The sequence below is a fragment of the Bubalus bubalis genome, chromosome 4 (assembly GCF_019923935.1).
Source record: "Bubalus bubalis isolate 160015118507 breed Murrah chromosome 4, NDDB_SH_1, whole genome shotgun sequence".
Taxonomy (NCBI): Eukaryota; Metazoa; Chordata; class Mammalia; order Artiodactyla; family Bovidae; genus Bubalus; species Bubalus bubalis.
Genome location: NC_059160.1, coordinates 76,676,582 through 76,704,003, shown reverse-complemented (window position 1 = coordinate 76,704,003; position 27,422 = coordinate 76,676,582). Strand labels below are relative to the sequence as shown.

The 27,422-nt window shown below is 42.1% G+C and overlaps 1 protein-coding gene across 2 annotated transcripts in view; it reads right to left on the bottom strand.

Annotated features, from left to right (window-relative positions):
* The window catches only part of MYRFL (myelin regulatory factor like), a 123,941-nt gene that overhangs the window by 53,413 nt on the left and 43,106 nt on the right, over nucleotides 1-27,422 (bottom strand). For both annotated transcript variants that reach the window (XM_025283961.3, XM_025283959.3), the window contains exons 3-10: nucleotides 23,701-23,768; nucleotides 23,349-23,601; nucleotides 22,173-22,264; nucleotides 15,908-16,058; nucleotides 11,383-11,578; nucleotides 9,234-9,310; nucleotides 7,045-7,155; nucleotides 4,676-4,766 (exon numbers count right to left, since the gene is read on the bottom strand). In XM_025283961.3, the coding sequence (XP_025139746.3) occupies nucleotides 4,676-4,766; nucleotides 7,045-7,155; nucleotides 9,234-9,310; nucleotides 11,383-11,578; nucleotides 15,908-16,058; nucleotides 22,173-22,264; nucleotides 23,349-23,601; nucleotides 23,701-23,768 (1,039 nt within the window). The remainder of the gene's footprint in view (nucleotides 1-4,675; nucleotides 4,767-7,044; nucleotides 7,156-9,233; nucleotides 9,311-11,382; nucleotides 11,579-15,907; nucleotides 16,059-22,172; nucleotides 22,265-23,348; nucleotides 23,602-23,700; nucleotides 23,769-27,422) is intronic.

The window sequence follows — 27,422 nt, the reverse complement described above, 5'->3', positions numbered from 1 at the left end:
CAATTCCGAGGGAGCTCCGTTCACAGAGAATACAGTGGAAATGGCGCCCCCTGCAGATGCTTGGAACAGGAACCATCACTAGAAGCAAAGTTTGGAAAGGAAAGCTGGATTTCTTTGCTTTATCAGTTGGGCTTCTAAAGAGCAGCCAAAGAGCATAATAGGAAAGCTTGAGCTGAGGAAGGCAAGAAACTCGTTCTTGTACCTTTTGAAAGGACTATTGAAAATGGGCCTAGAGATGCGATCTACCAGGGCTACTCAATGTGTGGTCCTCAGGCCAGCAGTATCAGCATCTCCTGGAAGCTTGTTAGAAATGCATAATCTTGAGAGAGTAGCACTGAAACATATACATTACCGTATGTAAAATAGATTGCTAGTGGGAAGCTAGTGAGTGTCCCTTGGACAGCAAGGAGACCTAACCAGTCAATCCTAAAGGAAATCAGTCCTGAATATTCATTGGAAGGACTGATGCTGAAGCTGAAACTCCAATACTTTGGCCACCTGATGCAAAGAACTGACTCTTTAGAAAAGACCCTGATGCTGGGAAAGATGGAAGGCAGGAGGAGAAGGGGATGACAGAGGATGAGATGGTTGGATGGCATCACCAACTCAATGGACATGAGTTTGAGTAAATTCCAGGAGTTGGTGATGGACAGGGAGGCCTGGCGTGCTGCAGTCCATGGGCTCACAAAGAGTCAGACATGACTGAGTGACTGAACTGAACTGAAGTGAGCAGGAAGTTGCTTTACAACACAGGGAGCTCAACCCGGTGCTCTGTGAAAACCTACAAGGGTGGGATGGGGTGGGGGGCGAGAGGGAGGCTGAAGAGGGGGCACATACATAAGTATACATATGTATACTTATGGCTGATTCACATACCTGTCCAGCAGAAACCAACACAACATTGTAAAGCAATTGTAAAATTAAAAATAAATTTTAAAAGATAAATTAGAAAAAAAGAAGCGCATATTCTCAGACATCTCCAACCTACTGAACCAAGAATTGTGGAGGTGGAACCCAGGCATCCGTGTTTCCACCAGCTCTCCAGGGGATTCTTATTCTTAACATAGTTTAAGAATAACTTCTTTATGTCATACACTAGTTCCATACCACTATGAAAGGGCTCATGAGTTACCCCTTCTATAGTTATAGGCTGTTCTGTTGAACTCCAACTGCACAGTGAGACAGACATTGCTCTACCCACTGATTCCTTTGGGTAAATAAAAATTCAGCTGAACTTCAGAAGAGGTGTGTGTGTGTGTGTGTGTGTGTGTGTGTGTGTTTGTGTGTGCAGCTTGAGTGTGTAGGGGAAGGGAAGGGAGGTTTGTGATCAGAAATGGGCAAGGGTCAGGGAAAACAGAGATGGCACTCGGAGTGGCTCTGCTCTCCCCTCATCCCTCCCCATCCTTGCATCTGCATTCTTTCCCTTATCTTTCCCCATCCCAGTTGTGGGTTTCCCACCCCGTGGCACTTTGGTTGCAGAGCAATAAAAGAGAATTTGGGGGGACCTGCCCATTTCTATTCTTCTGGAAAAATAAGCTGGAATAAATTAATGGTTTTCAAAACTAGGAAACCCTGGCATGTCTTTGAAAGGCGGACAAAACTGATCATCCCTCCTGCTCGCAACATAGCCCTACCAACCAGGTTTAATTATGTGTTTTAGGAGAAGAATGGAGCTGAAGGAAAGTCTAGCCATTAACAAGGAGAATCCGAAGGAGCTCTGCTGGGGAATGCTCCCCAAAACAAAGAGCTGGGAAACAAATCTGTTCTTTGGAGTGAGCTTTAATTTCCATTAAATTGGTCAATTTACAGTATGGGACCAAAATATCTTTCCAAAGCTGTTTTGATTGACAATCTGGATGAACAATTGCTGGATCCTGCCCCTGTTTCTCTCTCCTCGGAGAATTCTGACAAGCTTGGTCTCCTGAACTCCCCCTTGAGGCCTGAAATTCATCTACTGCAGTCTTCAAGCTGTGTGTGCTGTGCTTAGTCACTCAGGCGTGTCCAGCTCTGTGACACCAGGGACTGTAGCCCACCAGCCTCCTCTGTCCATGGGGTTCAGCAGGCAAGAGTACTGGAGTGGGTTGCCATGCCCTCCTCCAGAGCATCTTCCCAACCCAGGAGCAAACTCAGGTCTCCTGCATTGCGGGTGGATTCTTTACCATCTGAGCCACCTGGGAAGCCCAACCTTCCTCCATACATTCACCCTTATGTTAATTTCTGCTTTGGGGAAAAATGACTCAGTTCTCAAAATGAATCTGGATTTGCTAAGTGCAATTTGCAGGTCTCCATATAATGTGGTCAGGTCTTATCTTTGTCACATTTCTCTTCCTTCATCCTAAAACTCGAACTAACAGACCCAGGCTTTGGCCCAAGAAGGCATATCTGGCTTTTTTGTAAAATGTAGGCTGGTCTGCCCTCTGCTCAACCCATGGTACATATACCTGTTTAGTACCCTCTAGAATCTCAGGGGCAGGAAACGTGCTCTCTAAAACTCACTGATTCAAACAATAATGCCATTTCTTAAATTCAGTTTTTCTCCTAGTTGGTTTAAACATTATATGCTTAAATAAATGCAAAAGTCTGCATTCATTTTCACTCTACATTTGGGGTTAGAACAAAATAATCTCAGTAAGATATTTCCAGTGTGAGGGAAAGATATTATTGCTATTGTTTTTTTTCTCATTGTTGTTAGGGTAACCCTTGTGTTACCCAGCATACATATAGAAGAGGGTATTCTCTTTAACCAAAAATTATGGCTAGAAGAAAGCCATTGAACGTGGAACACATCCATTTTTAAAAAATAAAAACTTAATGAATAATATGACATCCAATCTATACTAAGCATAATTTTTTCAATAGACACACTTAACATGAATTGCAGAAACTTTGGACTTCTCAGGGTCATCATTACGAGTTAAATTCTCATTGAACTTTGGGTACGAGAAAGAGCCCATTAACAGAGAGTTCTGGGAACAGCATGTCCGGCCGTGTTCCCCTCTCACGTTGCTGCTGTGGAGGCTGGCACGGCAGCCTAAGCAGAGCTTTGCAGGGGCTCTCAGCAGGAAATGGAGAAATCTCAACACCAGGTAAATTATTTAAAGTATGCAGGTGACTAGCAGACTGCCTGACTTAAGCATGAATTTCACCACTCAAAGCAGCAGTTTCATGGTATCCGATCTACCCTAATGTTAAAAAGAAAGGCATTGCCTGTATTTGTTCCTTCCTGTGAGGAATCAGAAAAAATAAGCAACCTAGGTTTCCAGACTTGATTTTAAATCACATTTATTAGCACACCGAAGCAATCCCAGATGACAGCAGGTGAGGTGTCAAAGGCCACCCCGACCCTGGCTGAGGTATGGGCCGGAACCTCTGCCCTTGGCTCATGACCTAAGGAGGGGCCCCACCTTCCTTTGCCCCAGAGGAGGCTGTTTTGCCGAAGCTTAGATCAGGCCCCACAGAAACACAGTCTGGGTATGTGTGCTGGCGGGCACACAGCCGGCTTCACCCAGGGACATCTGGACACACCAGTGTTTTACTTCATTTCCATCATTACTTTGCTTCCAATAAAACTCTGAGATGTAGTTTCAAGAGTTCCACTAATAGATGGCTTGTTATTTTTTATTGACTAAAAGAATTACACAGAGGGCCCTTTGTTTGAGAACAGCTCAAGGCAAGCTGTGGAAGACTCCCTTCCCCAAATGGGCAGCTCTTGTCCCCAGGCCTAAGTTTAACAGCCGGGTCAGTGGGCGTGCCCCAGCGTAAACTAGTTTCCCTACTGGAGTGTGCACGTCTCTCTGTGCCACTTCAAAGACCCATCACCAAACAGCCCCTCCCAGGGCTGCCAGGCCTGTGGTTACCTGTTCCCTCATGGCCCTGGCATTCTCTGTGCCGGCCAGCCTGGCCTCACACAGCTGCAGCTGCAGCTGCCAATAGCTTCATGTTTTGGTGGCTGCCAAGACTCCCGTCCAGAGCTGTGACCAATCATTCATTCAGCAAAACGTGCTGAGCCATTACTCTGCTCTGGGCAGCAGCCTAGAGGTCCTGGGGTCACCGATCAGTCTGGGGCATGGGATGCCTTCCTGCCTATTCCCCCACCCTGTGGGCTTTGGGGTCAGAGGGAACTGGGTTGTAACCCAGGCTCCTTCATTTACTTACTAGCTTTGTGCTCATGGATGACTTTCTCTCGCTCTTAAGCCCTCTTAAGAACTCTTAAGTTCCTCTGGGTGTAAAGAATGTAATGTAAACGTGAAACAACGTAGAATGATGTCACAAAGAAATTATGTAGCCCAGTGCCTACAACACACAGTAGAAACCAGGGCTTCTCAACTACCGGCACTACTGACATTTGAGGAGGAGTAACTCTGTTGTGGGGGCTGTTCTGGGCATCGTGTTGAGCAGCATCCCTGGCCTTAACCCACTAAATGCCAGTAGCACCCCCAGTTGCAACCAAAAATGTTTGCAGACATTGCCAAATGACCCATGGGAAACAAACGTTCTGGTTGAGAACCACATGTAAAAACTAAAATCACAGTATCTGCTGTTACTATCATTATCTTTGTCATCACTGGCCATTGAGAAACTGCACACTTCATGCGTTCCACTGAATATGTAAAGTCTACTTACAGGGAAAAAAAAAAAACCATGGGATCCTGAAAAGTCAAAGAACCGCACTTACCCTTACAATGATCCGTTCAGAGATGTGGGCAGACAACAGGTAGAACTGGTCTTGGTTAGCAGCATACAGTCCAACCACCAACATGAAGTATCTAGTTCAGAAACAGCAGACCAATGCCAACACATCAGGAAACAAGAGACATAGTTTGTGCCATCAAATGGATTAATTAACAGAGAATTTACCGGGTTTACATATTCAAAGTTTTTCTCTTCCACTCTAAGTTGCCCCTCTTGTGAAACCACAGAGGAGTTGGTTCACTCACTGCTGTTCTGGGTCTGCCTTTCACTCAGCTTGAGGGATGAGTGTGCTGTTTTGCACACCCACAACAGCCATCACTGGACAGACTGGGCTTGGCCCATCAGTGCTGGCCTAGTGCAGGCCTTACCTGCTGCATCCCGGGGCCCTCAGCACAGCACTGCTCACACACTGCTAAGTGCTAAGTTGCTTCAGTCGTGTCTGACTCTGTGCGACCCCAGAGACAGCAGCCCACCAGGCTCCCCCGTCCCTGGGATTCTCCAGGCAAGAACACTGGAGTGAGTTGCCATTTCCTTGCACATGCACAACAGAAAGTCACCTTAGAGGTGCCTTTGTCCAGAGCCATCCAAGCCACACATCCTAGGCCATAAGGCGGGGGGGTGGGGGGTGACCCCGCAGGGCTCGCCCAGCCGCACATGTTCCTTCCCATCCTGATCTGCTCTTGGTCATGTAACCTGCACCTTTCATAGCCTCCAGTCATGACTTCAGTCAAGCAGATACTGTTATTTTAGTTTTTACATTGTGGTTCTCAACCAGAACTTTTGTTTCCCATGAGTCATTTGGCAATGTCTGCAATTGTTATCAAGGCGATCTTCCTCACTATTTTAACTGCTTCTTCATGTGTACCACTGATGAGACATTTTTAAGATTAGACCATTCCTTCTTTTTTATAAAGAAGCATGATGTGTTTTTAAAACTTTTTATTGAAGTTAGTTTCTGCTATACAGGAAAGTGAATCTCTTATATATACGTCCACTCTTTTTTAGATTCTTTTCTCACATAGATCATTACAGAGTATTGAATAGAGTCCCCTGTGCTATACAGTAGGTCCTTATTAGACCATTTCTTGAAAGTCAACGTATCCCATGAAAGTCACACTATCCCTACAAGAAAAGCATTTACTTTAAGAATTGCATTTAAAAAAAAAAACAACTTTGCCAACTTCTTCTGTAGCACTCTGAACAGTCTCCAATCCTTAGGGAGTACAACTTTTCCCCTGTAACTAAAGTATGTCAATAATAGTAATAACTGTTACAATGATGATAATAATTAGCTGTCATCCACTGAGTGCTCAAAAGGTGCCATGTGCTGGCTAAGCAGTTTATCTACATTATTTCATTTAGAACCCCAAAACAACCTTATTGGAGAAGGATATGGGTATTGAACCATTTTTACAGAATAGGAAAATGAATCTCAGGGAGGTTAAGTACCATGCTCAAGGTCACCCAGCTAGTAAATGGCAGTATCAAATAGTCAAACTCAATTCCCTCCAACTCCAAAACCTCTGTTCTAAAATCAGTGGTTCCTAAACTTGAGCATGCATCAAATCACTTGGAGGGGGACTTGTTAAAATATAGACTGTTGGACCTTATCCCAAGTTTTTGATCAGGTAGGTTTTTAGTGAGTCCCAACAACTTGCATCTCTAATAAGTGTCCAGGTGATACCATCTCTGCCGGTCCTGGGAGCACATTCTGAGAATCACAGGTATAAATCATTAATGCAAATGTATTTTCAATCAAAAAAGGCTACAGCAGAGCTTCGGAGCTCAGGGCATTAAAGTAGTGACCAGCACACAGAATTCGAGAAATGCCATCAATCCTCAGCCCTCAGCCCGTCACAAGACATGAACACATGGTCCCTCTAAATGCAGCTGTCTCCAACCTTCTTGGCACAAAGGGCCAGTTTCATGGAAGACAATTTTTCCACGGACTGGGGTGGAAGGGGCATGGTTTCAGGAAGATTCAAGTGCATTACATTTATCGTGCACTTTATTTCTATTATTGTTACATCAGCTCCACCCCAAATCATCAGGCGTTAGATCCGGGTGGTTGGGGACCCCTGCAGAAGGATCACAGGGAGAATGAAAACAAGCCACCCGGAGACTGGGCAGGAGAGGAGGCATCGCAGGGTGTGGGGATGGAAGAAGGACGACGTCTAAGGGTAAATGAAATGCGGCAACAGCAGAGTCAGAGAAGGGAGGAGAGCAGCTGAGGGAGGCCAAGGGGATCAGAGGGGCCTCTGGGGGCCCTGGGCTGTCAGGTAGCATAACCAGCTACCCGCCCCCACCGCCCCCCCCCCCCCCCCCGCAAAGGCATACACACCACGCCAGTACCTTTGGTCAGGGTTTGGCTTCCCCTTCTTTCTCATGTTATTTGCTGTGGTTTCGCTGAAGTGTAACCGGCCCAGAGTTACTTTGGTGACCTGGTCGGCCAGCAGGTTAATTCTAAAGCAAACAGCAAAAATACAAAGAGACTGTAAGAGAACATAGTTCTTGATCATATCTGATTCATTCTTAGATTCTGAGGTATGTTTAGTCCCCCATTCTTATCACACTGTGGAGGACACTGATTTTTAAGATAGTACCCACAGCCTGGTCAGGAATGGCTGCCAGGGAGGTACTCTTTGTTTAGTCACTAAGTCATGTCCAAGTCTTTGAAACCCCATGGATTGCAGCACACCAGGCTTCTCTGTCCTTCACAGTCTCCTGAAGTTTGCTCAGATTCACATCCGTTGAGTCAGAGATGCCCTCCAACCATCTCATCCTCTGTTATCCCCTTCTCCTCCTGCCCTCAATCTTTCCCAGCATCAGCATCTTTTCCAGTGAGTCGGCTCTTCGCATCATGTGGCCAAAGTATTGGAGTTTCAGCTTCAGCATCAGTCCTTCCAATGAATATTCAGAGTTGATTTCCTTTAGGATTGACTGGTTTGATTTCCTTGCAGTTCAAGGGATTCTCAAGAGTCTTCTCCAGCACCACAGTTTGAAAGCACTATTTCCTCGGTGTTCAGCCTTCTTTATGGTCCAGCTCTCACATCCAGACATAGCTACTGGAAAAACCATAGCTTTAACTACATGGACGTTGGTCAGCAAAGTGATGTCTCTGCTTTTTAATAAACTGTCTAGGTTTGTCATAGCTTTTCCTCCAAGGAGAAAGTGTCTTTTAATTTCATTGAAAGTTAGAAATGCTCATTCAGCAGCAGTTCAAGTCCAGAGTACCTGACTCTGAAGGGCTTATGCTCCTACCCTGGGGCTCTTTGATCTCAACAACAGGAGAGAAGCCCCCTCACCTGCGTCACTGTTGCTACAGTGCTCTCCTCCTGACAGAAGCAGTTCCTCTAGGTTCCTGGTGAACTCCTTTGCATCTCCTTCACGTTTTTGCCCTCTCCTGACCTGGCTGTGGGAAGCTGCCTGCTTCTAAGGTAGACCACACACAGCCTCCCAGCAAGGAAAAACCAGAGGTACCAGGCAAGTTCAGAGCTGTCTGTACACGCTTGAGCTTCAGGCTGAGCTCACACCTGGTCTCTCCCAGGCTCTAGCACCATCTTCTTCCCCAAATAGGACTGCTGCTGCTGCTGCTGCTGCTAAGTCGCTTCAGTTGTGTCTGACTCTGTGCGACCCCATGGACTGCAGCCTACCAGGCTCCTGCGTGCATGGGATTTTCCAGGCAAGAGTACTGGAGTGGGTTGCCATTTCCTTCGCCAGTGCATGAAAGTGAAAAGTGAAAGTGAAGTCACTCAGTTGTGTCCGACTCCATGCGACCCCATGGACTGTAGCCCAGCAGGCTCCTCCATCCATGGGATTTTTCCAGCCGAGAGTACTGGAGTGGGGTGCCATTGCCTTCTCCCTCAGGCTCAAATCATCCCCAACCAGTCAAAAAGGAAGTCTCTTTCATTTTATATGGCATCCATTGTTTTGGATGATCCCAGTCCTGTGGCTTTCTTTTTTTGAAATATTATTTTCATTTATTTCTTGGGCTGCACAGGATCTTAGTAGTGACATGTGGACCTAGTTTCCTGACCAGAAATTGAACCCAGGCCCCCTGCATTGGGAGCACAGGGTCTTAGCCACTGGATCACTGGGGAAGTTCCCCGCATTCTTTCTATTTTAGGGCTCATTAAGCAATCTAACAGCAGTGCTTTAAGAAACAAGATAAATGAATTATAAGCACAGCATGGATCCAGAACCTTAAAATCAATTCCATCAGTAGCATGTTGATTTAAATGAAAAATTAAAAGAAAGATCTAATTATAATCTGTCTCAGGAAACCAAGGTTGTTAGCAAGGTTGTCAGTAATAAATATTCTGTAAATAATGATGACCTAAAAGATGGGGCTTTTTATAGATTTTTTGCAATTATTTCAATATATCTTAACCTACTTTTGTTGATAAGCATGTGTTCATAATACTAACACATTATTACTAATTTAGTTTGTATCATGGAATTCTTTTAAAATAAAATAAATTTGGCAATAGATTTTCTTCCCAAAATATGTTCACAAGAGAATTCAGAAAAGAAGTTCTTACTTAATAGGATTGAAAATCTTTTTGCTTCTGTCTGCTTGGGACTGTTCAATAGCAATTATTTGATTGGTGGCTTCTACCTATGTAGAATAACAAAAAGTAATTACTTCATAATTAATTTCTTTATTAATTAAAACATTCATTAGTAAATAATTTTCAATTACTTAAAAAGTTTCCCAAGGCATTATGTTAAGCACTTGGCAAGAGGCACCAGTCACTGAAAGAAGGTATAAGACAAGGACCCTGGCCTTAAAGCAGTGTGCTATTGGAGAGCAGAGAAACAAATACCTGAAGAGCTAAACTAAGAAAACACAAGACAAGAGAGAACTTCAGGTAAACAGGGAGTATAGAGCGGACTATAGATCTTCCCGACCCAGGCATTGAACCAGGGTCTCCTGCATTGCAGGTGGATTCTTTACCCACTGAGCTATCAGGAAATCCCCAAAACACAAGAGCAAGGCAGCTCAACAGATCCATGCACTCACTCGTTCATTCATTCTTTTATTCATTCATTTCATACATACTTGTTGAGCACCTGCTTTGAATCAGGCATTGCATTAGGCAATAAAGGTGAGAAGACAAAACAGAAGTCTCAGCCCTTTCAGAGCTTATTAATAAGAAATAACAATAAACAGTAAAAATAAATAAAACATAGGAAATGACATTTATTCAATAGTTGCTACAAAGTCTTCTTGTTATTAGTGAAGAGTAGCAAGTGTCTGCTGGTATCTGCTCTATGACTGTAGGTATTTGCATAGTCACTATCTTTCCAGAAAGCAATTAGGCAACCAACATCAAGAGTTTTAATACTGATTATATGTTCAATGTGCAATGTCTATTCTGGAATTTATTCTCATACAAAAATGAATATGCCTGGACGTTCACTGCAAAAAAAATTTACAATAAATTTGTAAATAAAAATTGACAAAAAATTTACAATAATACAGGAATTAATATGGTATCTTGATATAATGGAAAACCATATCATCTTTATAAATAATATTTTATAGTCTTTAATGATATTATATAATGCTATTTCCACAACATAATATTATCTATATGAAATTAATTTTAATAACAGAAAAAATAAGGAAAAATTAAGTTATTAAATTGTGGATCCCAAGTATGAATGAATTTTATCTCTTCTTTCATACTTTTCTATTATATTCCATAATGTCCACAATGGACTCATATAACTTCCATAATCAAAATATATGTTTTATTATTGTGTGCTTGCTGTTTATTTTGTTTTGGTTTGGTTTGCATTGGTTTTATTTAAGAGCTTGGTTTGAAGCAAGAGAAGCTGATGTGTTTAGCTGTGAAGCGCCACTTTGGGAGACTTGGTGCCTGAGCCCAGGTTGGTGATCAGATAAAAATATATGCAGATAATGGATATTCCTCACCCTAAGGAGCTGGATCTGAGGTAATAATGCAATAAATACTTGTTGACCACTCAGAAGTCATCCTACCAGCATTCTAATCCCAGCTGTATAGTATTGACTATTTCGGATGAATGGTGTGACTTTCCTGGGCCTCAGTTTCCCCTCTGCTAACTGGGAAAGAGGGAGCATTGACTAGATTAGTGGTTCCTTGGCTTTTTTAAGTTACAGACTTCTTTGAGAATTTGGTGAAAACTATGAACCAACTGCATATGGGAACACACCAGCCTCAAAAAAGAATAAACTAATTACACTTAGCAATTGAAGTCCAAGATTTAGACACTAAAAACGTTAAAGCTGTAGTTTGAAGTGATGTTCTGCCAGATTCTGAATTGGCAGCTTCTATTTCCTATGTCTTGAAGTATTTATTCTTAGACCCCATCCACCATGCTCTGAGGAAGCACAAGCTGTCCCACAGAGAGGTCTACGTGGAGGAGAGCCCAAGGCCTCCCAGCTACAGCCCTCTTTGAGCTCCTGGCTGATGGACAGTACAGATTTCACAGACACTCAAGTGAGCCATCTTGGAAACTGGATCCAGCTAATGACTCCTGAGTAGAGCCAAGCCCTGACCAAGTGGCAGACTTTTGATCCAAACCAATGAGTGTTATTATTTTCAGTTGCTAAGTTTCGGGATAGATGGTTATGTAGCAACAGACAACAGGAACGCTTACTATATGTTGACTGAATGAGATGAAACTAAATAAAAGACTTACCTTAACCCCAAAAGGTTTCAAGTAAAACATTTCTATTGGCTTTAGACCCATTTGAGTTTTGACAAATTTTGGACTTCCCCAAACTTGAATATGGATGGTGATCTGAAAATGGTTCTTCTTTTGGCAAACAAAAGCTTCATCTGCTGGCGAAAAATTAAATCCTTTGTCTGTGACGACTCGATAGCCTACATCAGGTCTATGAAAAGTGGAAGCAAGAAACCAGTCTTACAAATATTTTCTACACATTTTCTTTCATGAACAATATTAATTATATAAACATTTTGGGAAAATACATTTTGGAAAGTATCTTTTGCTATATCTGAAAAATGTGAAAGTGTTAGTCACTCAGTTGTGTCCGACTGTTTGCAATCCCATGGACTGTAGCCCGCCAGGCTCTTCTGTCCATGGAATTCTCCAGGGAAGAATACTAGAGTGGGTTGCCACTCCCTTCTCCAGGGGATCAAACTCGGGTCTCCTGCATTGCAGGCAGACTCTTTACCAACTGAGCCATCAGGGAAGCCCTCTTGCTATATTTAATCAATTTTGTTAATTTTCACCAAGGAAATGAAAATGGTATTTCAGAACACAGCTGGCTATCTAACAGTTTTTTCCTTCATGAGAAAGAAGTACAATTCTTGCCAAATGGAATCATTGTCTCCTCAGCCTGCCTTTTCGCTTTGTGTTTCCTAGATTTCTAACTTGACTCCGCTATACAATAGAAAGACGTTGGTTAGAAGTTGAGAAGTTACTATATTACTCAGACATAACAAATATCTGGGATAGATTTCCTTTTTTTCCTTCTTAAGAAAAATCTCTCATTTCATCAGCATCACCACACTCAAATAGTCCCTCAGATGAATGACTACTCAGCTTCCTGGTAGTCAGATGAAAAAAAAAGCAGACTGGTCAGAACTACCAGGAATAGCTTTCAACCAGATTAACCAGAGCCAAACTACTGATTGAAAACATGTTTTTACTAAAGTATGGCCATTTCCTTTTTATCCTTTTGATCTGATCATAGCACTGAATACCTACTATGTTGTTTACTTCTGCAGAAAAAAAATAATAGGTTGACGGTGGGTTAGCTAATCAGACTCTTGCTTTATTTGTTTTATCAAACCATGTTCAAGAGCTATACTTTACATATACGTACATGCTAACTTGCTGCAGTAGCGTCCGACTCTCTGCAGCTCTACGGACTGTAGCTCGCCAGGCTCCTCTGTCCGTGGAATTCCCCAGGCAAGATTACTGGAGTGGGTTGCCATGCCCTCCACCAGGGGATCTTCCCAACCCAGGGATCAAATCCACATCTCTTAGGTCCCGCAGGTGGGTTCTTTACCACTAGCACTACCTAGGAAGTCCTTGTGTATTATATGCTTGATTAAATACTTTTTAATGTTAATAAAAATAAAACCTATTAAACATGCAACATTATCAAGTAGAAAAGAGACATAAAAGTTGAAAATTTTGGTAATTTTTTCTGTGTGTTGTAGATATGAAACATAATTTTTAATGCATCAGGTTTCCTAAATGTTCCTCAGGAAAAGAGCTCCTTCCTAGAACAACACACAGAGATGGCAGTACTTCCTGCTTTGCTAGCTCTCTGCTACTATGTGGATCTTTGCTTCCTGGGATCTCAGTTTGGATGGCTGCCATTTAATGAACAATGCAGACTTTCTAAATTTTTTTCTAATTTCAGTGACAGAAATATGAATGGGTCTCTTGGGAAAACAGTATTCATGTTCTTGGCAAGCTAAGCACCTCACCGAATGGATCAAGTAACTAGGTCACTGATTACACTCAAAGTCTTCTCAGGTGGCACAGTGGTAAAGAATCTGCCTGCCAATGCAAGAGATGCAGGAGACATGTGTTCTATCCCTGGGTTGGGAAGATCTCCTGGAGGAGGAGGTGGCAACTCACTCCAGTATTCTTGCCCAGAAAACTCCATGGAAAGAGGAGCCTGGGGGGCTCATGGCATCGTGAAGAGTCAGACAGGACTGAGTGACTGAACAGGAGCACGAACTGATGAAAGGCCCCACAGTCACAGCACCCTCTAGCAGCAATGGGAAAATCCACTGAATGAAGGGTGCGATAAAAAGCAGGTATTTTAAGACATCTGGAACTTATACTGACTCATTTCAGTATAAACTTTATACTGACTCAGCAAATTACTCAGGTAATTTGCTTGTCAAAAGGCTAGATGGAGTGAATTGTATAGATTTGACTACAGAGGGTAGTAAGAACAGTTTTGATTAAGGAAAAAAAACAAAGGAAACATTTTTGTGTGTGATCTTCTATGTTTCACTGTCAAAAACTCTGAAGAAAAAAGGTAAGATTTGCAGCTCAGATATGAGCATTAGCCTGAAATTTAAAGACAGCTGTAAGCAGACACTATATCAACCCATAAAAATTATACAGTTGAAGAGTATTCTGAATCTTAAAAAAAGTCTGATTATAAAAATTATTCTATTTACCTAAGAGTAGCGATTCTGCTTTTGATATCAAAAGTTAATTATAAAATCAACTAAACTGGCCTTTTTAAAGGTCTTTAACACAAGCTGTAAATATCATTCAAAAAATGTAATAAAATTTTAATCCCCTAACTTTATAACTTTCAGGTTATTTAGAAAAATTATGCTTTTGTAACGAGTTAGATCTACTAATCTAAGCAGAGGCAAGTGATTTTCCATCTCAGCAATGTGAGTAGTGAATTTAAGACTTCCTGAGTTGTAATCCAGATGAATATTGCCTATCTTTTTTGCTTAAGAAAAGTGAATTATGGCTGCTTCTGCTGCTGCTAAGTCACTTCAGTCGTGTCCGACTCTGTGCGACCCCATAGACGGCAGCCCACCAGGCTCCCCCGTCCCTGGGATTCTCCAGGCAAGAACACTGGAGTGGGTTGTCATTGCCTTCTCCAATGCATCGAAGTGAAAAGTGAAAGTGAAGTTGCTCACGTGTCCGACTCTTAGAGACCCCATGGACTGCAGCCCACCTAAGCATTCAAAATAAATCTGCTTCTACATCTTTGAGTTGATACTATGCATGTATCTTTTTGTTCTTTTCCCCAGATCAGTGAAGCATAGATTGACTGCTCAGATAAACTTAAAAAAACCTACTCAAGTAAGAAAAGAGATAACAGTTACCTTGAAAACTTGATCAACTCAGATCCATTACAGACTAGGAAGCATTACAGGTTTTGATTAAAATACTCTGCTTATGTGTGACAGTTTCATACCTGGGTATTCATACGTAAGACACTATATGGAACAACCCCCCCAAAACCATTAAATGAAGTCTGACTCAAAACCGGGACCTTTGGATCCTTCTTTTCTTTTTCTGTTGCACACAGCAGCAAAGATACAAGTTGCGACATTTCAGTGATACAACTAGCAACTTGCTTCTTCTTGTCTCCTGTTAAACACATTGAGTCCCAAAGTCTAACTTCTCAGATTTTAAGGAACAGATTTCTTCCTTCTAGTTCATCCAACATAAAATTCCAAGTGATAAGTTTTGCTCTTAAAAAACTGTTGGGATTAACATATATACATTACTGACACTACGTATAAGATAGAAAACTAATGAGAAGGTCCTGTATAGCACAGGGAACTCCAGTCAATGCCATGTGGTGACCTAAATGGGAAGGAAACCCAAAGAAGAGGGATATATGGATAAGAAGAGCGGATTTACTTTGCTGTACAATTGCAACTATAAGCAACTGTACTCCAATAAAAATATAGAAAATAAAAAATTATTTGGAGTTTGAAAAATACCTTGAAGACCCTCAAGTTTGTAGCCCAGCATTTCTCATTTCATATTATATTTATTAATTGAAAATCATATTCTTTACCCATTAACACACTTTAGTGTTTCAAGAAGGCATTTACAATCAGTGAAAATTCTAGAAGAGCTGGGTAAGTAAATTATATCCTAAGGAATAAAGAGAAGGCTTAAAAGATCTTTAAGAGCAATAGTGCATAAGTCTACATTTGTTTCTTGAAACTATAATGTTATAAGAATAGGATGAAAATTTTCTAGTTTAAGAATGTTTTGTATGGTTTGATTTCAGTCTCTTAATATAAAGCCACCCTCAACTATGATCACTACAGGCTATATTGGCAATAAACTGACAGTACTGAATTGCAACATTGATGCTGGGGGAGCTAACAATTTAATATGCCCCCCAAAATAATTCTATGACATTTTTAATTGCAGGATTAAATATTAGTGATTTGGGAAATCTCCATTTTCCAGCTTTTAGTTTAAACTGGGCATTTGATCTTAAAAAGATTCTCTCTCCCTCCATCATTTAGTGGGTAAATTATGAGTTAGAATTACAAATCTGGATTCTTGAAGACCAAAACTGTTTATTGTTAAAATGCAAAATATAAGGAGTAAGACACACTTTCTCACTGACAAATTCCATTTGATCAGAGGTAGCATCAAAGCCCAAATACTTGGATTTAGTCTTGAGAGTTAGCCCTGGCTTGCTCTCCAGTCAACCATAGGGGTTCCTAAGGCCACTTACAGTTTTTCATATTGACTGTTTAATAAGCTGTGCCAAGGAACACTTCGGTATGGCTGCCACTTCAAAGCAGGAGAGGGCTGGTCCGCAAGCATCATGTTCTGTCTCTCACTGTCAAGGTCTTGCACTTCGATGCTGTGACTCCTACCTGTCACTGCAAAGAAATTGGTATGTTAGATCTTCCCTCGGAGGCTGTTTTTCTTAGACAGCTGCATGGAGCGAATGCATAGTCCATGTATGAGGCAGAGTGACCCTGTGGGGAATGACAAGTGTTGGGAAGCAGGGGGCATGTGGCTAGGTTTCTTTCCTCATCTGTAAACTGAGCAGCTTGGGTCAGTGATTCTAAGGTGCCAAGGTGAGCACTTGTTGGAATCATTGCCCTCAGTGTCTATCTACTCTACTTCTGATATGGCATCTCTTCATTCCCAGTCTGTCTGGTTCTAGTGAATCCCATTTCCAGTCCGAAGAGGTGGAGTTTGGTGAAGTCCATTCCCAGCCTGAAGAGGGTAGGGAACCCAGGCTTAATCAATAGAACTACAGCATTCACTATTTGCATCAGTAATTGTACATACATGGCCTAATTCAATCCAAGAAACGTGGGTCTCTGTGCTTTAGGGGAGATGGGTTCAAAGATGCTGACTCTTTTCCATGAGGTATGAATCTAAGACACATCCCCCAAAACTGCTGGCACCATTTTGGGACAAGAGAGAAAAGCCTGTCTGGAAATGAACCAGCACAGCAGAAGGTAGAGTTGAGAATGAACACACCCAGTCCCAATGGCATAGTTTGAGTTCTGGCATCCAGTACTAGATCTTGGGTTACAGGAGCCAATAAAGCCCCTCATTTTGATTTTTTGTTTGGTTGCTGCATCAGGTAGTTTAAGGGTTTGTTTTTAAATTGGTTTTGTCCTTTGCTTCTTTCTTTTTGCTCTTTACAACGAATACATTCTAATTTGTTACAGGTCCCTTGTGACACCAAGATTCTGTGGTCTAGCTTTTTTAAGTTATTTATTTGCTTAGTGTCTTACTTCCTTCAACTGCAAAACAGAAATTAAAACAGGTGTCCTGCCCATCTTACAGCAACACACAAGCAGAATATCATAACACAAGTGAAAGCACTTTTAGAAGCTAATATTAAAACCAAGATAAATTAGCAGAGAATACTTTGTTAGAAGTTAGTATTAACTATATGAAACTGCTTCTTCTGTATATAAAAAATGGTCCAATGACAGCAATATCGCATGTATAAGCTTCTAGTTTTGCATAATCCTTGCAAGTTGTTTGTCTAATTTGAATATGCCTCCAAAACTTCTGATTCAACCACAGAAAAATTTTATGTAAATCCTATTAAGATGCTTGCTGTTTCCCTTTTCTGTGAGCTCCCTACCATCACTCATGCCTCATACCAGGAGTGAAAGGGAAATAGTGTGTGTACATAAAAACTGGTGATGGCTATAAGCAACAAGTCAAGATATAACACCACCTTCTATACAACGTGCACTTAGCCCACTCACTGTTCCGTCTTTCTTTATACTTTTCATTGATGACTTCTTAAATAACTAGCAGAGCTACTTCAGTTTGCTTTGTATCCCAAATGTCCCAGAAACTGTGTTTTTCATGAGATATCACTATTATATGTCACCTAAGCAGAACATCTATTTTTTGAGTTTTGTATACAACCATTTCAGAAAAAGATTTTCTCAAAATCCTGAAAAACTTTTTCCCAGCTAAGAAGACATAAGGTCAGCAGTCCTCGGAGTTCTTCATGTCCTCACTTCTCCAAGAGTTACCTGTCTTAAACTTTTCAAAACAAACAAAAAACCTTCCGTGGTTCTCCTGTTCATACCAAGTTCAAAGAAAGGGAGAAGCTAGTTCTTCCATCTTTCCTTTCTCCCTCCTGCAGTGGAGAGTGGATAAAGGAAGTTCAAGAGCTTGGAGTTTGGAACCATATGGAACTGGGTTTGAATCACAACTCTACATTCACTGGCCAATTAGGAAGTGGTCTAACATCTCTAGGCTTCAGTTGCTTCACCTGCAAAATGTAACAATATGATGCCTCTCAGAACTGCTGAAGGAATTCAGTGAGTCATATCTGTAAGCGTTGAGCACAGTGTCTGCCTCCAGAGACTTTAAACAATGGTGCCTTTGGTTAGTCTTGGCAGCACCGTCATTATCATATGTACTCGTTTTTCTCAGGTGACTCAGTTATTCCAAAGAAGCTTTAGCAAATACTTCTTTCTTGGCCTCCATGGTAACTCTGTCTGATGTGAAATCATGTGGTGGGCCTGAGTGCATACCTAACTCAGACCCTTCCCTACTCAAGTACGGCAGTAAGGTGACAGGGGAAGCAGTCAAAGGTCAGCTCTACCCCTCTAGGTGCTGACAGGGAGGGTGGGCAGGGGGCAGCGGGTTCTTTACTACTAGTGCCACCCAGGAAGCCCTTATTGAAGTATAATATTCGTGAAAAAGAGTGCACAGATCATTAGTACACACTTTGATACTTTTTAATAAAATGAGTTATACTGGGTAACTACCTCTAGATCAAGAAATAGGATACTTTCAGCACTCTAAAAGACACGTTCATGCTCTCTCCTGGTTACTACTTTCTCTTGCTCAAGAATAATCACTGTTCTGATCCAATGCCATAGAGAAGTTTATAGAAATTATGTAATATCATATGTACTCTTGGGTATTGGCTTCTTTTAACCAACAGTGCTTATGAGATCATTCATCATTGTTGCAAACGATAGTAGTTCATTCATTTTTCTTGCTGTATAGTGTTCCATTTGTGATTATTATAACTAAAGCTAGTATGAATGTCTGTGGGGACTGTCAGTGGGCATATGTATATACTTCTTTTCGGTGTATTCCTAGAAGGGGAATCACTGAACCATTGGATATGTTTCAGTAGATGTAGCCAAAGAGATTTATAAAGTGATTACAAGGTAAGGATTCTTAATCCCATTTAACGAATGTAGAAATTGGGGTTCAAAGACCTGAAACACTCATTCAATGTCACAACTGTTACCTGGAACAGATGGATTCAAAATTTCTCTTCATGCTGCCCTGAGGAACTCTTGAGAAATGTAACAGAAGAGAGAAGCAGAAGTGTGAAGGCAGCAAAGTCTCAACTTTTGGGAGAAAACTCACAGCTTGCATCTGAATGTCTTTCAAAATATTTTCTTTGACTTTTTTTTTTTTTTTTTTTTTTTTTTTTTTTGCTGTGCTGCATGTGGGATCTTAGTTTCCCAATCAAGCCTGAGCCCCCTGCAGCAGAAGTGCAGTCTCAACCACTGGGCCACCAGGGAAGTCCCTATGTTACTTTTTTTTTTTAAACTCTTGGTGAAATAGAAATTATGATTCTTATGTGATAATCAAGAAAGTCAGGCTTGAAAAGTCCATGATTCCTGGAGACATGAGACAGGTACTTTTCCTGATTCTACACTGGAAATTCTTTCTCTGTGGACTAATGACCATGACTCTGGGGTTAAAAAACACTCATGCATTTGAAGTTTAAGCCATATAGGGCCATGAGCTCTCTTGTATTTAGAATTTTCATCAGATAGGACCAGGAATCCTCTCATATTCGGGGTCCAGACCATGTGGGGCCAGGAACCAGCTGGCAGAAGCCTGCCCAACACCTACTCTCTCTCTAAGCAAGTTTTTACATCTGCCTCCAGCAACCCAGTAATTCTACATTGTGAACCCAATAAATGGGCATCTTGGAACCCTTGACCAACATGAACTTCTGAGAAGAAATTCAGCAGAAAAACCTTACTGATTGATTTAGGACATCTTCCCCCATCAAAAATCCTGCCTGTAAAACTAGCTCCTCCTTCCCTTCCCCATATGCCATTTCTCCAGGACCTTTGTAAAACTCTTGGTCTCTGCAACAACAAATATGAGTTCCCCAGTGGAAAACTTCTGCTGAAAGCATAGCATTTGAATTAAGTGTTTTTTTTTTTTCATTCCCCTGGGAACCTGCTCATTTTCATTCTGGAATTGCTATCTGGAGCTGATTATCTTTAGAAGGCTTTTCAGGGACCTTTGAATAGGATTTAAATAAGGAATGCAAGACTTCTGATGTGCTGGGACATTCCAGTTACTTCTCTATGACCATTCTCTAGAGAGAGTGACAGACACATCAATGCCCTCCCTAGGGACAGGCTGCAGACCATCATCACAGGATGGAGCTTACTTCTGAAATGGCCAGGAGAATTTGAGTAGCAATCTAGCTTATGAGAAAGCTCTTGGAAGGTTTGGGTGACTTACCCAAAGTACTCTCAGTGAGCTGGTGTATCTGTGGGAGAGTGAACAGATGGTCCTCTCATCTGGTTAGAAATTTACTCAGCTTTTGTGTTTAAGAAGCATAAATAAGCAGCAGGCAGTATGCAAGGATCCTTGAAGAAATTAGAGTAACCATGCATAGGAAGGTAGATGGAGAGCTCTATATTATTCAGAAACAGGCTTTAATTAGCATTCTGTGTTTCTAAGGTTGAATAGAAAAATCAAGGCAGCTGCAGGCCATGATGGGACCATGCAAAAGACAAGAAGGCAGTAGAGGTTTGCTTTATATGATGGCTGGATGCCCGGGGCAGTACTACCACAGCACGTCCAGGGAGTGCTGATGTGTGGGACTTGGCCAAGTAAAGTCATCATTCAGTGAAGGACTCCCACAGCCCATGATGGAGCTGAGGCCAGATGTCCCTGAACAAACCAGCAGGCTCCATGGGACTCAGAGGACCAATTCTCATCATGTGGCTGTGAAAGGCAAAGGCAGCAGTTTTCTCACCTGAGCAGGCGAGAAGGCCACGGGCACCTCCTGTCTGGGCAGCATAAACCTCTGGAGTGTGGAGACAATAGTTGCAGGGGAGCCTTAAGAGGAAAATCTTGGACTTCTGGCCAAACTGATGATTAGGACTAAAAGAGATGTGACTTGGTATCCTGAACTGGGGGCACTGTTCACACTGCCTACGTTAATTATTCACAGTGGGTGGTAAGATTGGCATGGAATAGTGTCCTTTCCCCTAATAAGTGTCATAGCACGTGCTCCAGAAATTCAGAAGTTCAAGGCTTCAGGCTCAAAAACTTCAGCTTGTTCTCAATTTGGTCAGGTCCCCAAGCTCAAAACATGATGTGGCATGTGATATATAAGACAAAGAATGAGGTGGGCTGACCACTTGGGCATCATATAACCTGGCTAAAAGACTTCTAAAATGGTTTTTGTTGTTTTAGTCGCTCAGTCATGTCCTACTCTTTTGCAACCCCCATGGACTGTAGCCCTCCAGGCTCCTCTGTCCATGGGATTTCCCAAGCAAGTGTACTGAGTGGGTTGCCATGCCCTTCTCCAGGGGATTTTACAAAATGTCAAAGATCTACTGGGAATCTGCTAATTGGAAGCAAGTGCTAAGGAAGCTCAACTCTCTCCCTTCTTGCTCCCCTGGAGAAATCCTCTCAAGTCCTGCTTCTCCCAGTAATTTCCTTTCCATGAGCCAGCAGCAGCATTGCCCAGGAGCTTGTTAGGAACGCAGAATTTCAGCCCACACCTCACACGCACTGAACCTGAGCATCTGCATATTACTAAGATCCCTGTGGTATGTGCGTGCACATCTGTGTTGAGAAGGATCCCACTGAACGAAGCGCTGAGCACACCAGCAGGCTCTTCAGGTGCAGCCAAACTGCACGGCCTCCCCAGGCCTAGAGCCCGGGTCCTCCAAGACACAACTGCCCCCAGAACTGAAAGGACCAGCATCTCATCTCTGCCAGAGAGAGACAGTGGCATCTTCTCCCAGGAGCACCTGTATGACCCCACCTAAGACTGCATGAAACATTACATCAAGAAGGAAAAAATAGGATTTCCCTGGTGGCTCAGTGTTGAAGAATCCGCCTGCCAATTCAGGAGACACAGGTTCCATCCCTGGTCCAGGAAGATCCCACATGCCGTGGAGCAATTAAGCCCATGTGCCACAAATACTAAACCCGTGCTCTAGAGCCCAGGAGCCACAACTACTGAAGCCCAAGCACTCTGGAGCCTGTGCTCTGTAACAGGGGAGGCCCCTGCTCACCACAGCTAGAGAAAAGCCCGCATAGCAACGAAGACCCAGCATAGTCAAAATATAAATAAATAAATAGAAGTATGAAAATGGAAGAAATAAACTCCCAGAGCATATCATCGCCCTTCTACGAGAGAGAAAATTATTTTTAGGGCTACTCCAAGGCTGGTAAAAATCCCTTATTTAATGGTAGCAAGGGGCCCTGGGTTGGCTCACTGGGTCTGGAGTGGTGGGTCCACACGTGACAGTCCCCGGAGTCCTCCAGCATTTGTGTGCACTTTCTCTTCTTGGTTGGTGGCAATGAGACTCTAGAATCAAGAACCCAAAATAAGGTTAGGATTTTTCTTTGCTCTCCATGTCACATTAAATCAGATTAAATTTCCCAGGACTGTGCTCTTGACCTTCTTAAGGCTAATTCTAGTTAAAGTTTCTTGTGTCCTACTAGTCTGTAATACCAGGTTGATACATGGAGTGGATGGAGCAAGCTCCTATTCCACGAGCTTTACTAGTCTGAACTTAGTTTTCCATTATCCAATGGATCTGGGATTCCTGTATTTGAAAAAATAAACAGACAACATTTCCAAAGGCAGAAACCAAGTCAGAAGACAGAAGATAACTTAAAATTTAAGTGTACATTTTACACCTGAAATTGTTTTTCATCTGAAAGTGTTTTTCACGTGGAATTTTGTCACAATATTTGATGGCCTTTACTCTTTTGATCATCCTCTAGATCCAGAGGAAGGAATGAAAGAGAGGGAAGGAGGAACAGAAGGGAACGAGGAAGAAAGAATATTGACTGATACGTGAATACTGATTGAAAGACAATTGACACGTGAGTTTCAGAGAGCTGTCACAAACTACTTGAGTGGTCTAGCTGAGGCTGCAAACGCAAAGAGTGCTTTCTCATTCACCCAGAATTATCCCTCTACATTTCTGACATTTTGACTTTCCATCACACTTGGGTTCGGTGGATTGTTATTTAAAAACTCTTCTAAAGCCAAGGGTACTGGGTATCTGATATGTGTCTCAACACTGCCATCTTCTGGAAAGGACTATACAGTTCATTCCACCAGCACTGGGGAGAGGGGCTGGCTGGACTTTGAAAACCAAGTATCTACAAACATCAGCATGAATCAGCCATAGGTATACATATGTCCCCTCCCTCTTGAACCTCCCTCTACCTTCCTCCCCATCCCACCCCTCTAGGTTGTTAAAGAGTCCCGGTTTGAGTTCCCTGAGTCCTACAGCAAATTCTATCTACTTTACATATGGTAATGTAAGAAATCAACACAATTCTGTAAAGCAATTATCCTTCAATTAAAAAATAAATTTTCAAAAATTAATTTAAAAATAATAAAAAAAGAAGACAAACAAGTAAACTAAGCCCTTTACCCAGGACTGTGGCACAGAGGCTGCTGATGGTAAGAACAACCAATTCCCCCAGACACAGACTGGTCCAGGGGGCTCATGAGGTGACTGGCGTCTGGGTAGCAGTTGTGAAAGGCTCTGTGGGGATGGCCAGAGTTGCTCATTTCAGACGAGCTGTGCGACTGGTGTGCAGGCAGAATCCCAGGTGCATTTGCCGAATGGAGGAGGGCAGCTGGTGTCCCCCGGGCTGTAGGTGTCAGAGTCGGACAGCATGCACCTGGGGGAACACGCAAGTGAGGGAGGCCTCTTTCTCACCACACAGGGCCCAAGAGAAGAGAAGTGCAAGGCATGTGAGAGGGAGGTGTGCCACACTCACCTTTGACCTGTGGAGGAGAGCAGGAATCTGATGCAGAATAGGGTGGGGTGTCTGGGAGCTGGCCTTGCCTGAGGATGAGAGACAGGTGTTGCTTTTTGGTTGTAACCTATTTCATCATTATATTTTTGTCACAAACTGGTAGTGTGTGCAGCAGCCCCCAGGGAGGGTTCTAGGTGCTCCTGGGGGCCAAAGCCCACCAGACCACGCCCAGCGTTGCGTTGACTGGGCTCCAAGTCGAGCAGACCTGGGTTTGAATCCCAGCTCTTCCACTGCGTACCTGTGTATCCATGAACAAGTACTTACACTCTCCAGGCCTCCATTTCCTCACCTACAAAGTGGGAATAATCATGATGCCTCTTCAGAGCATCATAGTGAAAATTAAATGAGATACTGTGTATAAAGCCCATAACATACACCCCAAACACAATGAGTACTCAATAAAGTTTAATTAACATTAGCGTTCCTTCTTGACATTCTCAAAGCACTTACACCAGAGAGATGGTTGGGCCAAAGCAGTATAAAATATCACTACTAAAGCCCTGGCTTTCCATCTGTGCTCTGGGGAATCCTAAAGGTCTTGGAAGGAGTTCAGGTGTTTTATAAAAGAAAAATTGTAAATACCTAGAGGGGAAAAAATTACAACTTTTTTCTGTTTTATATATTAAGGTGAAAGTAAAATTTTATTTTTTAAAAAAATGAGTACCACCACTAAAAAAAATGTGAAAATTTCTGTTAAAAAAAAACAACTCTACATATGTATACTTATGTATACACATTGTTGTGTGGCAGAAACCAACACAACATTGTAAAGCAATCATGCTCCAATTTTTTTAAAAAAGTTATTACAAGATAATGTCTATAAAAAAGTAAAAAACCACAAACCTATCTTTTATGTTCAAAAAGTTTCTTGCGGCTCTGATTCTAAGTGATGTATAAGCACCACCGTCTTCTACCTGAGTCCCCTGCTGGAAAGTAAACGATCCTGTTTTTCTTAGTTAAGATGTCAACCCCATGCAATAAAGAGAGAAGTAAAAGTTGCTCAGTCGTGTCCGACAATTTGCTACAGTCCATGGAATTCTCCAGGCCAGAATACTGGAGTGGGTAGCTGTTCCCTTCTCCAGGGGAATAAAGACAGAAGTCTGTCTTTATAAAGATAATATAGAAAAAATATAGAAAAGCTATATTTTCTCCTCAAGTCGGTGCTTTATAGTTTATTCATTTTTATTAATAAGGAAAGAGAGAACATACATTATCCTTCCTCCCAAAGCTCCACCCAAATGGAAGTAAAAAGGAATAAAGAAGCACGAACATGAAAGGACATAGCGTCCATGAGTAGCGACCACAACAGACCATATTTCAATAACAGTGAGGCAGACAGAAGTAGGTTAGATGGTAACTGAATTAGCAGAAGGGAAAGGCAAAAACAAGACTGCCTGGGGATGGCAGAGGGGATGTAGGAGCTAACAAGACTTTTTCCAAGTTGAATATAACTCCAGCAAAGCCCAAAACATTGATGTCACCAGCAGCCTCTGAATCCAGGGATAAGGTGGAGCTAAAAGTGAAAAAAGTGGGACTTCCCTGGTGGTCCAGTGGTTACAAATCTGAAGGTTCCCCACCCCTGGTCAGGGAGCTAAGATCCCACATGTCACAGGGCAACTAAGCCCACGTGCCACAATTCAAGAGCCCTCATGCCATACTGTGTGCCACAACCAAGACCCTATGCAGTCAAATAAGTATATAAAAATATGAAAAATAAAAGTGAAATAATTGATTGAAAGTTTAAATAAGGAATAGCTGGACCCTTAGATCAGTTTCCCCAACCTGTATAGTCTGGCAACTACCTCCATCTTCCCAACAGAAATTGGAAAGATTTTTATTCTCCAGAGAAGCAGATCCCAGGAAATTGTAGAGCTTTGGGACCAAAAATGGAAGGACTCATTAAAAGTCTAAATGCTGAAAGGTGAGACCCTTCTTCAACTTGGCTTTGCAAGCAACCAAGCTGATTTCCCACAGTAAGAAATTAGAAGATTGCTCCCTAAAAAATTCAATGTCTTCAGGACAGGAGAGGGGGGAATGAGATTTGGAATTGAAAAGAAATAAAGTGGCCAATCCTTGCCTGATCACCCTATAGTGAAACTCATTCTTTAAGAATAATGGTTTGCCAAATAACTTCTTAAACAGGAGAAAGCAATAAAAGACCAGACATTTTTCAGAGAGCCTTAACCATTAAAGACAGAACAGACAACTAAATTCAAAAGGAATGCAAAAGAATCACAAAGAGTTCTTCTACATCTGATAAGACTGGTAAGCTCCGACCAGACTTGACTCTCCCAAAGATAAAAATATCAACTCTGGAAAATTTTATATATATATAGTTGTTGTTTTTCAGTTGCTTAGTTGTGTCTGACTCTTTGTGACCCCGTGGACTGCAACACGCCAGGCTTTCCTGTTCTTCATCATCTCCTGGAGCTTGCTCAAACTCATGTCCATTGAGTAGATGATGCCATCCAACCATCTTATCCTCTGTTGTCCCCTTCTCCTCCTGCCCTTAATCTTTCCCAGCATCAGGGTCTTTTCCAAGGAGTCATCTCTTCGCATCAGGTGGCCAAAGTATTGGAGCTTCAGCTTCAGCATCACTCCTTCCCATGAGTATTCAGGGTTGATTTCCTTTAGGATTGACTGGTTTGATCTACTTGCAATCCAAAGGACTCTCAAGAGTCCTCTCCAGCATCACAATTTGAAAGCATCAATTATTCAGCACTCAGCCTTCTTTATCATCTTTTTTATGGTCCAACTCACACATCTGTACATGACTACTAGAAAAACCATAGCTTTGACTCTGGAGCCTGGTGGGCTACAGTCCAGAGGGTCACAAAGAGTCAGACACAACTGAGCAACTAAGCACACACTCATACATATACCTGAAAAATACTGAAAAGTAGACAAAGGGAAGAAGATTTTGGAGGAGTTCTGAAACTTAGAAGAAAGTAATGGCATAGGGTGAGCTGTCTATTTACAGCTTTTAGCCTTAGGGCCAGTTGAACAGCTAAAACTCCAGTGTGTGTTAGTCGCCAGGTTTCTCTGTCCATGGCATTTTCCTGGGAAGAATCCTGGAGTGGGTTGCCATTTCCTTCTCCAGGGGATCTACCTGACCCAGGGATCAAACCCTAGTCTGCCACAATGCAGGCAGATTCTTTACTGTCAGAGGCACCAAAACTCCAATAGAAACCCACAGTCTTTCAGGACTGAAGAATCAGAGAACAGAGTTGGGGGCAAACATAGCTGCTGAAAGTGAAAGGGAAATCTTGGGAAAGAGGGATACAGAGAGGGGAAACCCTAAATTCTTTGTAAAATCCCTGGCCAAATGTGTGGCTGAATCATGAGCCATCAATATGTCTTACAGAGAAATAAAAGTAGAAGAGATTTTTTAAAAGACAAATAATAAAGTGGCTCCCGTTCAATAACAAAGAATTAAATGCAATATCAATAATTGCATTAAAGGTTAATGGATTATATACTCCCATTAAAGGGAAGATATTGGAAGAATGGATTTTTAAAACGCAAGGCCCAACTATATGTTACCTGCAAGAAACACTTTAAAGACTCTGATAAGTTGAAAGTTAATGGAGAAAGAATATGTGTATGGGAAGGCAGAAGTGATTTCATGAATAACAGCTAAAATAGACCTAAAAAGTAAAGAGACTCATTCAATAATAATACGA